The sequence below is a fragment of the Marmota marmota genome, unplaced genomic scaffold (genome assembly GCF_001458135.2).
Source record: "Marmota marmota marmota unplaced genomic scaffold, marMar, whole genome shotgun sequence".
NCBI classification, from domain to species: domain Eukaryota; kingdom Metazoa; phylum Chordata; class Mammalia; order Rodentia; family Sciuridae; genus Marmota; species Marmota marmota.
In genome coordinates this window covers 58,675,475-58,687,650 of record NW_025999977.1, presented here as the reverse complement: position 1 = coordinate 58,687,650, position 12,176 = coordinate 58,675,475, and the positions used below count along the sequence as shown (strand labels likewise).

General features: G+C 51.9%; 1 protein-coding gene across 1 annotated transcript in view; it reads left to right on the top strand.

Moving 5' to 3' along the window:
- Positions 1-12,176, top strand: part of Dcdc2c (doublecortin domain containing 2C) — a 54,564-nt gene that overhangs the window by 21,501 nt on the left and 20,887 nt on the right. The window contains exons 4-7 of the mRNA XM_015479443.2: positions 1,222-1,350; positions 4,153-4,290; positions 5,101-5,143; positions 11,590-11,716. Of these exons, the coding sequence (XP_015334929.1) occupies positions 1,222-1,350; positions 4,153-4,290; positions 5,101-5,143; positions 11,590-11,716 (437 nt within the window). The remainder of the gene's footprint in view (positions 1-1,221; positions 1,351-4,152; positions 4,291-5,100; positions 5,144-11,589; positions 11,717-12,176) is intronic.

Sequence of the window (12,176 nt, the reverse complement as noted above, 5' to 3'; positions counted from 1 at the left end):
TGATCATGTGAGCCAGCAGGGCTAGTCTGATTGGTGGGTAAGGATCATGTGAGCCAGAAGGGCCAGTCTGATTGGTGGGTAAGGATCATATGAGCCAGCAGGGCTAGTCTGATTGGTGAGTAAGGATCATGTGAGCCAGCAGGGCTCACCATTGGACGGCTCTTCTCTGGGGATGGGGAAGTTAGTCATTGGAGCCGGGGCGACTCCCAACATTCCCCCATCTTTGTTATTAAATGAGAGTGGGCATCGAAGTAGGGAGCCCCCACAGGAGGGTGAGAGGACTGGTATAACTTCAGGAACCAGATCAACGAAGGTTCCTTGCCACCCCAGATCCATGATGATGTCAGTCCATTCAGCATAGGTCTCGACTGGAGGTATCATCAGTAGCCAGGGGTTGGTAATTCCCGAGGAGAAGCTGGTTAAAAACTTGATTAGAAATGTTTTTACCCACCTGAGTCTGAATGAACTTTAAAGGGAAGGAACAGTCACAGGGAGTTTTTATAGCCCAAATCTAATGGGGTCTCTGGGTCTGCAAGCTGCCTTGTTGGCACAAGGTGGGTTAAGTGTTCAGCCTTGAGTGGGGGCTTGGGCGTTTGGGCTTGAAGCAAACAGGTGACATAGAACCAGACAGAGGGTTTGAGAAGCCAGGTCATCCAGCAGCTAACTTTGTTTGGCATGCCCTGCAGACCAGCCTGTCCTGCACCTAACACCCTCAATTCCACTCTTCATTCCTAGTCCAATCTAGCTCCCTCCCCTCTCTATTAAGGCTGCTTTTCAAACTCTCTCCTACCCGGGTGTCTCTGAAACCAGCTTGCTTCTCTCTTTGCCTTTCTCGAAATATCCCAGTTTTCCAAACCTGCTTGCTTCTATCACTTATCACTGTTCCCAGCTTTCCCTAGTCTTGTCTGTCTTCATACCAAGAAAGCACGGGCTTTGTAATAAAGAAGGCAGCTTTTTTTTAAGGAAGAGAGTTTTGTCCAGTTTTCTGGGCTAGTTAGACTAGGTAAACAGGTATTTTCCTAGCATCTGTGTTCCGCAGCAGGCGTGGAGACCTCTCCGCAGGTGCAGGTGGTGCTCTGCGGGGCGTGGGATGTCACCAGGGGCTGCTCAGTCCCCGCGGTGCTTTCTCAGTTCTGTAATTATATACATGTATCTATGTTTCCTTTGATTTTCTTCAACTCAAATTTAAGGCCTTAATGAATGTTTTCCTCTTTATTACAGTGTTTTCACAAATGGAAGAATATTTATTCCACCCGTAAAAATTATTATACCCAAATTCAGCCTGACAGACTGGAATAGCGTGCTGGCCACGATTGGAGAAAAAGTCTTCCCTTGGGGAGGAGTTCGAAAGTAAGGAGCCGCGCCTACGAGATGGGTGGCAGCGTCTGTTTTCCTATTGAGAGCACTTCCTGCCTGGACCAGCAGGTGTAGGGTGACTCATCTTGACTCCTATTTTGGTCCTCGGAAGCAGGCAGTGTCTCCTGTCTTTGTATCATCCTCATTTTAAACCAGTTTTGTGAATTTATTCTCTAAACAAACTGTTGAGCACTGACCATGAGCTAGTTAGGGTGCACACAGCCCAGAAGGATCAGCCGTGCCCACGTCCTGGGGGTGGCCTCCCTAGGTGGCCAGGAGCTACTGCTGGGCCAGATGCTACAGATGGGATCAGGCGGCAGCACAGCCCGTGGCTTCTGGGGGTCAGATGGCCAGATCTTCTCTGCCCCTCTACCTTTGTCACTCAGCTCATCCTTAACCTCTCCATGTCTTTCCCTCATCTGCAAATGGAAATGAAGCCGTGTCCATGTCCAGGAGTGGCAGTGTGTGTCAGTGCTTACAGTGGCTCAGTGTCAGTGAGAGGTCGCTGGAGGCAGGGGCTTTATGAAGACAGGTGAAAAGCCTGAGCCACCGAGCTTCTGGGAAGCACTGCACCCTGTCACTGCATGCGACTCCGTATGCTGGACACAGTGGCCACTTGTGGGGAAAGACCAGGCCATGGTGGATTCTTGGGCTTCCTCCTGTCTCCTCCTGTCCTGATGCTATCCCCTGGGCTTCCTCCTGTCTCCTCCTGTCCTGATGGTGTCCCCTGGGCTTCCTCCTGTCTCCTCCTGTCCTGATGGTGTCCCCTGGGCTTCCTCCTGTCTCCTGCTGTCCTGATGCTGTCCCCTGGGCTTCCTCCTGTCTCCTGCTGTCCTGATGGTGTCCCCTGGGCTTCCTCCTGTCTCCTCCTGTCCTGAGGCTGTCCCTCTGCGCTTCCCGTAGGCCTGATCTAACATTGCAGCTCTCAGAAGGGGCCCCAGAGCCGCAGTCTGGGAGCTTGCTGGTCTCCTCCTAGACTCCCTGGTTCGTAGCACCTGTGGTGTTTGGCTCTTGTGCTTCACGGGCCCCTCAGTGATCTGGTGTGTGGTGGGGTGATGTTGAGCTCTGTGGCCTCCAGCTCTTCCTGTATCCAGTATCCTTCTCCTCCACTCGGGTGCAGCCCTGATTCAGAGCCCTGACTCACAGCCTCGCAGTGGGTGCCTCTCCTGTTTCTTGGAGGCCCTTCCTGTTGTCCCAGCTGCCCATGAAGACAGCTTGCTGTGGCTGTGACATGGCTGCTACCCCTCTTCCACAGAAAGTGTTGCTCTCTGTCTAACTAACCATTGAGTCCTCTCCCTGGACATGGAGGCTCTTTACAACCTGCCCTTCACCCAGCGTCCCCTGGACGGCAGCCTCCTCTTGTCTGACTTTTCTGCACATTCCCTCCTTCTGGCCCAGATGGCTTTCATCCACCCTCACATGATGAAATCCTGCCCACGTTTCAAACCTCACTGGGAATTCTTAGACCTTTGAAGGTTACACTGAGTCTGACCAGGCTCGTCTTGGACCCTCTGACTGCCAGCTTTCTATTACTGTAACAAAATAACCTGAGACAACCAGCTTAATAAGGGAAAAGGCTTATTTTGGCTGACAGTTTGGGAAGTTGCAGTTCACGCTTGGTTGACCCCTTGGTCCTGGCCTGTGTGGAGGCAGCTCAACATGGTGGCAGTTTGTGGCAGAGGAAGCTGCTCACATCATGGTGGTCAAGCAGAGAGGAAGGGCCAGATCCCAACATCCCCCTCCAGTTAGGCCCCAGGGTCCCTGCCCTAGGCCTTCCATTTAAAGGCTCCACCAGCTCTTCACAGGGAACAGGCTGGGACAGGTGGCCTTCAGCACATGGGTGTCGGGGGATGTTCCAGACCTGAGCTGTCGCAGCGGCCCAGCGTGTCTCCCCTCCCGTCTGTGTGCTGTGCAGCGTGTTTGCCATCCTGACTGTGGAGAAGCAATGACTTCTTCCTTTTGCCCTAATAATGACTACCTCATTGCCTATGCATATGGACGAGTCGACTCTTTCTTGAACAGACAAACTAGTGAGTGAGGACCAAACAAGAAGTAGGCTCAGAGGAGCCTTTTAGTGCCGATGAAAAGGCACATTATAAGGAGACCCTCAGGGTTATACAAAATTACATACAAGAGGAAGTGAGGGGAAAGGGAAAAATAATACAAGGGGGAGAAATGAATGACAGTAGAGGGGGTAGAGAGAGAAGAGGGGAGGGAGGGGAAGGGGAGGGGGGATAGTAGAGGATAGGAAAGGCAGCAGAATACAACAGACACTAGTATGGCAATATATAAATCAATGGATGTGTAACTGATGTGATTCTGCCATCTGTATACGGGGTAAAAATGGGAGTTCATAACCCACTTGAATCAAAGTGTGAAATATGATATATCAAGAACTATGTAATGTTTTGAACAACCAACAATAAAAATTAAAAAAAAAAAAGAAAAGGCACATTATTTGCAGGAAATGCTGGTTTGTTTGCCAAGTATTGTTATAACAATTAGGCCAGTTTGCTGTTATTAGTTAAAATTAATTGAATACCAAACAAGAGCTTAGCGTGTTGTTGAGAGCCTCTGAGCACTGGTGGATAATCACAAATGCAGTTAATTAGAAGTCTGGAGCAAGCTGCGTGCCTGTCCTGGAGGAGCAGAGCTCGGGGCTCACCGTCCACGGCGGGGCTTGCTTGTTGAGGGCTGGTTCTCGGTAGGGCCCAAGTTAGTCGTGTCACAGGGGAAAACACCACGCCCTGTGTGCTGGTCTTGCCATCTCTAGCCTGCTTCTTTCTGCATTTGCAGATTATTTACTTTGGATGGACGTCTTGTGGACAACTCACAGGACTTGCAAGACAGTCAGTTCTATGTTGCTGCGGGACTGGAGAATTTCAAAAGCTTTCCGTACTGGAGGTCCCCAAACGTTCCCATCGAGGTCCAAGAGTGAGTCCATTTTAAGTCTTTGCTTCCTGAGCTTTGGTAAGATCTCCCCTCTCCCCACTACTTCTTCTGAGTATGTCCACCTCAGCTGCTGGCTGTTTTTCCACAGTGAAATGTGCTGTTCTGGTGATACAGATTCTTCATGGGTCAGGTTGCCATCACCATTCTTCACAGTCTCCAGCAGGGGCTTAAGTATCTTTCCCTCAACAAAGAGGTTGAGGCCCAGGAGAAACAGGGGCTGCCCAGTGGCCGAGGGACAGGGCCATTCCACAGGACAAGCAGGTGCAGGAACCACTCTGTGAGCCCTTGGGGAGGCAACGGTTCCTGTGTGCACATCTACCACCCAGTGCAAGAGGTCGAGGGCAGAGTGAGGCAGAGGGGTCGTCGGGCCCTGCTGCAGGCGGCTGTGGACAGGGAGGGAGGCCTACTCCTCTCAGCCTGGCTCCTCCAAGAACACGGAGGCTGTCGCTTCCCCCGGGAGTTGTGAGGGCTGCAAGAGGAGCCGCCTTTGTGGGAGTGCCACATGCCAGGCTCCCCACCACAAACCCGAGACAGAAGCCCCTGTGGGTGCCAGCCTTGGCCAAAGCCACCCTGATAAGAGCCATCTCACTTTCAGGGACCCCAAGGCAGCAGGCAAAGCAGGACCAGGCCCGTTCTGCTCTCGTGCTGGGAAACCGTGGCTGCCTGAGCCCTTGTTCTGCATGGACCACAGGTCGCGCTCTTGCCCCGCTCCCCACCCAGGACCAGGCTGCAGCCTGCGGTCGGCGAGAATGGGTTGAGCATAGACATGACCAGCTGTCTTTTGTCTTTCAGAAAGTACTCAGACATGGAAAGACGCCTGCAGAAAAAGAAGAAGGTAAGTGATCTTTAAGAGGAGAGGTGACCACTGTTGCTGACTTGGTATCTTCTGGCACCTGCAAGGACAGGGCACATGCAGGCGCTGAACTGTAAACTGAGCCTTAGGTGCACAGTATTAGCACCAGACCCTAAAGAGGAGTCACACCCTCCTGTGATCGGGAAGGGGAAGTGAGGAACAGACATGTAGCTGGTCAGACTGGAGCCACCTGCAGGTATTTGTGATAAGACATGCAGTCTCATGGGACAGGTAGGAGAGAAACTGAGGCACCCTCGGACCCTGGAGGGTGTGGGGAGGACGTCATAGGCAGAGGTGACGCAGAGTGAGGTGCGGAGGGGTGTGTGAGTGTCTACACACACAAGCTGCTGCAGCTTAAAGCATGAGAAAGCGTGTCTGGGGAGGACGGAGGCCTCGCCATCCTCACGACCTGGCTCGATTGTGTGTCCCTGACCACCGTGTGGAAACTGTGTTTTGCAGTGCTGTTGCTGGTACTGTTTATTTGACAGAGCTGTTGGGTCTCCATGTCCAGCACACTGGCTCCCAGGCCTCCCTACTGTAACGCACTGGCCTGGAGAACCCCCATGTGTCGGGCTCTTCTTGGCCAGTACCCAAGGGCGTGGGGGGCCTTGGCTTCCTCCGTCCTGGGCAATTCAGATCTCACAGGCACCACTGTAGCTGCTTTCTTGCAAATGCCATTGACCTCCTCACTGTCTGACCAGCACTGTGACTGCCACTGTGTCCATCCAACCGTGGATGAGCTTGACTGGCTGTCTCTGTCCTTGCCCTGAAGTAGCTCAGCTTGCTGCTGTGGCACCTGACTTCTCATGCTGAACTCGCCACCACATTCCAGACCCGATGCTCATCTGCGGACAGTGTTACCTCTAAAAATGTTTTCCTGACTGTGTTTTGCTAAATTTTGTTAGGGGATTTTGATCTTGGTTTATAAGTGAGATTAGCCTACATTTCTTTCTGGTGTTGTCCTTGACTAGTTTTTGGTGACAAAGGTTTTCTGTGAATTCACTGCTGTTATATGGCTCCTTGAGTTGAAGGACCTCCTCTCTCTGAGGAATGCATTTTAGTAGTGTTTGTGGGATGGGTGGCTGAATGACGATCCGTGAGCCCAGAGCCATAGGCGTGCTCTGCGCTGGCATGCACTTTGCCCAGCTGGGTAGAGGAGCATGTGACGTAGCTCCTGGTGGAGCGTGTGCTAGGGAGCCTATGCACAGATCATGGTGTATGGGGGCATCGTTGAGATGTGTGGGGATGGGAGCTGAGCTCAGATCACAGAGCAAGAGGGCAGACGCTCCGTGGTGTTCTGGACTGTGCACACGCTGGGTCCTGGGCCTGTGGAGCTCTCCTCTACTGGCTTGGCCATCATTTCCCCCTCTGGTGTGGACAGTGTTGGGTGCTCTTTTCTTAGTGTGATTTGATGAGTGCATTACACGTGATGGTTGTGCATGAAGTGCGACTGTGTGCATGGGCTCACTTTGACAGATCCATACGTGCCCTCCACGTCAGTCCTGGCGCCTCCTCTTTCCCTCCCCTTCTTCCCCCTCCTCTCTCTTTCCTCGACTCATCTTCCTTCTGTTTATTTACTGGTGTGATCTTATTTGGTGCCCTGTAGATATACGTAAAGGTGGATTCACTAGGTATATTACACCAGCCCTCACGGTCCTGTCAGATTCTCTCTCATTCCCCTCCCTCCCTCCTGCTCTCCCTTGCTTTCTTCTACTCCCAGATCTCCCTCCAACCTTCTGATACCCACTCCTCCCTTTTCTCCCGACTTAGCTGCAGCTTGACTCTCTGGGTCTGAGCCTAATAGTCTCCACTTCCTTCCACGTCACGGCAAATGCCACACTTCCACTCTTCTTCATGGCCAAGTAAAACTCCACTGTGGATATGTGCCCCATTCCTTGTCCATTCATCTGTCGAGGGCACCTGGGCTGGTTCCACAGCCTGGCTGTTGTGACCTAGACTCCTGTGGGCTGATGTGTGGGCATCGCTACCGTGAGCCCACTCGAGTTCTCTGGGTAAACACCGAGGGGTGGGCAGCTGGGTCATCTGGGGTTCCCTTGCTAGTCTTTTGAGACTCTCCCCACAGTGGTCGCCCTGGTCTGCAGTCCCCACACAGCGCTCAAGTGTTCCTTCCCCAAAAGCCTCCCCAGCACTCATTGTCACCGTGTCTTGGTGGCTGCTGTTCCCAAGGGAGTGACATGAAGTCTCAGTGTACTTTTGATGAGCATCTCCCTGATTGCCAGGGAGGTTGACATTTTTTCATATACTTATTGGCCATTTGGGTTTCTTCTTTAGAGAAGTGTCTGTCTGTCTTTGGGGCCTGAGTCTTGAAGGACGGCTGCTGTTTAGCTTGGCTGGTGTGACCCTCAGAGTCCCACACTCGACCTTACGGCAGCCTCGAGCACCTTCCAACTCACCAGGCTGCTGAACCCCCGGCCAGTTCCGTGGCTTCCTGCTCCTCGCATCCATGCTCATTTTGTGGTTCTGACTTTGGATTCTTCAGGTGGCGACATGATTTTGCTTCCCTTTTATTCAGTGCTTACTTGGTCTGAATTGAGACATGTTAGCTCTGGTGTTGCCTGTTTCTCTTTTCTCTCTCTTCTAGAAATCTGTGGCTGGAAACTGAACAGGTTTGGGTAATGATACTTAGCCTTTAGGAATCTTTACACAGAAAGACGTCAAAACACCGTATAAACTATGTTGCAAGAATGTGTTATTTTATGAAAATCAAATCTATCATGGAAAACTCTTCATAAAATAAATTTAACAAGAATATATAGCAGTATGGCAAGGACCTTTTGTTCTGAGAATGAAAGGTTCTGGAAGAAAACCAAGGGCACGTGTCAGAGCTCTGCATTTATGGTAAGATGGCTGTCGGGGGACCTGACGTTCTTCACGTTGCTCGTACAAAAGCCCATGTGGCGTGGCCTCAGGACCATGCATGCACTCCTGTCTCACTTGAAGGGTGGGTGATCTCTGAGTGTGAGGCCTTTCCTTGCAGACTCCCTTGAGGCTGGCTTTGGGATGGGTCGCAGCGACTGTGTCACCACAAAGCAATTTGTTTCTTTACTTGCTTTTGCCAGATTTTGTTTCTAACTTATTTAACATTTTTTTTAAATCTACTTTTTGTGTGAATCTACCCTTTGTGTGAATCACCTCAACATCTTTATGGAGAAGAAAAAGAATTAGTAAGTGCTAGAAGCCCAGGAGAGCCCTGTAACAAATACCCTCCGGGAGTGTGTGAAGACTGTGCAGGTTCTCAGGTGGTCACCAGGAGAGCCCTGTGACACAAATACCCTCTGTGGAGGTCCTCAGGTGGTCACCAGGACTGCCCTGTAACACAAATACCTTTTGGGAGCATGAGGACTGTGCAGGTCCTCAGGTGGTCACCCAGGAGAGCCCTGTAATACAGTGACCCTCCGTGGAGCGTGAGGGCTGTGCAGGTCCTGTGCCTATGCATTCTGAGGTCCTCAGGTGTCACTCAGGAGAGCCCTGTAATACAGTGACCCTCCGTGGAGCGTGAGGGCTGTGCAGGTCCACAGGTGGTCACCCAGGAGAGCCCTGTAACATGGACAGCCTCTGTGGAGCATGAGGGCTGTGCAGGTCCTGTGCCTGTGCATTCTGAGGTCCTCAGGTGGTCACCAGGAGAGCCCTGTAATACAGTGACCCTCTGTGGAGCATGAGGGCTGTGCAGGTCTGCAGGTGGTTAGCTGTGGTGCTCTGTTGAATTGGGCATGGAATTTATTTCAAATTTGCAAATTGTCCTTAAAGAAATGTAGCTAGAGTACAAAGCAGAGGCTCTTTCTTGACTTTTCTGTGGCCACTTCACAAGCATAACACAGAGATTTGGACCAGTGACCACAGACTTGAATGGAGGCACTGCAGGGTCCCATTGCAGGGCCTTGCTTGTTGCTGGGGACCTCGGGATGAGTCCAGCATGAGTTCCTGCTGTTGGAGCAGCAGACATGTGGATGAGCGTGCCCATGATCCTGACGCTCCTCACCCCACCTCGGTCCATTGAAGCCTGTTCACTGAGCCCCAGCCCAGGGACACCCTGACCTGGCATCAACTCCTCCACCTCTGCAGTTCTGACAGGTCAGCAGCGTCTCTTTACTAATGGTTTAACCTCCAGAGCTGCCATCAGCCACCCCATCACCACTGCCCAATACAGTCAGGAAAACCAAGATGCCTGGTGGGAGGTACCACGAGGATGCCTGGTGAGGGCAGGGAGGTGGAGAGGCAGGCAGGGCCTGGGTCACAGGCTGTGTATACAGGTAATGCTCAATCCAAATGTGAATGAGGGCGTGAAAAGGAGGGTGCACTTGGTAATCGCTACCACTGATGACAGAATAAAATGTATGGACTGAAAACAGGAAAGCAGCCGGGAGGGGCGGGGCCTGGGCAGCTGCCGCCTTCCCAGCGAGCTGCTGGTGGAGCCGAGCCGCAGATCTGAGACTGCTGGACTGTTGGCAGCTCGGCATCTGAGACAGGGTTGCGTCTTATGCCGATGGCATCCTGGCAATCATGGGAAGTGTTGCTGCTGTCACTTGCCGTGGGTCAGCTGGTACAGCCGCTCCTTTTGCTGTGCCTCTAATCGAGGGAGGGGCCAGGGTGGCTCTGCGCAGGTTGAGTTTCACGATGAACTCCCATTGTGTTCTGCTTTTCCTTTTAGTTCCAGTGCAATCAGTGATAAGGTCTATGCTGACTGGTTCTACAGGGCTTCTCCATCGTAGAAAACAGAGCGCGCAGGTGATGACAGGCGCTGTGACATGGCTAAATGGCAGCATTGTTTCTTTTTTAAAGGCTCATAAGTACCCATGAGCTCTGTGACTCATAGCATCTTGATCCAAAGAAACGAGAAGGGAAATCTTGGGGGCCAGGGGGAGACCTACGTGACCATGGTGTGTGAGGAAGCAGACGGGCGACAACAGCAAGACGAGTGCCTTTCCTTCATCACATCTAGATGCACTTCTCAACAGCCTCTAGTATCTGATGGTTTCAACCCTGTGCTTAATTCAGATGTTCACACCCTGGAGAGCAGCCCTTTATGGCTGGACAATGTCAGTGAAGCCCAGTCAGCATGAGCCTCCCAGTCCAATGACAGGAGCTGATCGAAGTTCCCCTGTTCTGTTCTGTCAGCTTCAGCTTCATAGCAGCTGCATTTATTTGTGATTTTAGATCTATTACCTTTCAAGGGGATAAGGCTAATTCAAGAAATGTTCCAAAGGGCATCCTTATATTAAAATGGGTATTCTGTGGTGCAAGCCTCTGTGCAGAAGTCAGTACATAGTTAATAAGCCTTTCATTCATATCACATCTACAATCAGGACACGACTGTTAAACACTTCTTTGGGCATAAAGGAAAATGCTGAAAATGAAATGGAGATGAATCATAAAAATCAAGGGTGTGTGACGAGGTCAGAGACACTGAAGAAGAGACAGAGCCCACTCTGAAGCCCAGCCTAACCACGAGGGTCACTGTGCAATAGGTGCTTGGGCTTGGTGTTGCCAGCTGACAACAGCAAGGGATCTCTCCAGGGTCCAGGGAGCAGCTAGAAGCCGAGGGGCAGCAGTCTTCTGCTTCACAGTTGACTAAGCAGGGACTGGATGGTGGATGGAAGACCTTGACCCAGCTGGGAGGGATCCTGCTGGACCCTCCTGCTGGCCACCTGCTTCCTCTTTAACTGGAGTGGACTGACTGAGGAGGTTGTCCCTGTTCCTCTCCCTCCTGGTGGCTGAGTGAGGGGGTCGTCCCTGTTCTTCTTCCACCTGGTGGACTGACCCTGACTACACTACTTGTAGTGTAAAGATGCTATGGGAGGTGCCTAGGAGTCGATTTCATCTCTCCTTTGATGTAGTTCTCCTTTGTTATTCTCAACAGATTTTTTTTTAAAAAAATAATATCTTTATTTATTTATTTATTTTTATGTGGTGCTGAAGATTTAACCCAGTGCCTCACCTGTGCGAGGCAAGCGCTCTGCCACTGAGCCACAGCCCCAGTCCCTCTAAACTGATTTTTTAAAAAAACCTGAGCTCCCCTTTATTGTTGCCCAAAAGAAAGCCACACTGGGCATTTCCAGGCCCCACGGAGCCCATGGTCCAGCAGGAGCAGATGCGTGGTGGTCATTGAGTCATGGTTTTTACCAGGTTTCACAGTGTCCTTCAGCCTGTCATCCCCCTCCCCCCTCCCCCCATCTGCCAGGGGTTGGCAAGGCCAACCTGAAGTGGAGAGGTCATTGACCTGTCCCCCAGAGACACGGCAGGGAGCGGGAAAATGAACTGGTTTCCGTTCTTTGTGGACTGGACAGGAAGGAGGAGAGTGGAAGGTGTGAGGAGGGGCTCCACGTCCTGGCCTCCTGCTGGGGCCTCCCTGCAGGGACCTGATGGCGCTTCTGCTCCTGAGACAGCTTTGTTTTTAATTTGCACTTTAGGTGACTTCTAAAGAAAAAGAGCCTCCTAAAGATGAGAGTGGACCACCTAAAACTCAGGATTCTGTTTACTATGCCAAACAAGGAAAGAAGAAACCGCTGGCAGACCCTCTAGTCCAAATGGGCACAGGTAACGGGCACCTCACTGTGCTGCAGCCGGGCTGGGAGCTGCTGGCCTGGCAGAGTGTGTGCACATTGTGTGCTTGGGACGGATTGTATGTGGCAAAAATCTCTCTTGATGTGTGACCCTCTGATTAGACTAAATGTTCGCTGGAAGGACCCTGTTGGAGCAGAGTTACAGTCGCCAGGCTGCAGTGGGAGGACAAGTGTAGGTTTAAAGTCAGCTGTGTCAGGGGTCTGTCTGTCCTCCCTGAGAGGACCAGTGACAGAAAGGAGAGAGAAACAGGACACAAAAGCCACCTGTGGTGCACACACACCTTCTGAGGATGGGCGAAGGGTAGAGGATGACCCAGACGGGTTCTAGCCACGCCCTTGCTTTGCCAGCTCTCCTACCCTCCCTGAGCCCTTGCTGGGCTCCTGTGGGTGATGGGCAGGTCCTGCCCACATGGAGGGGACTGCGCAGGGAGAAG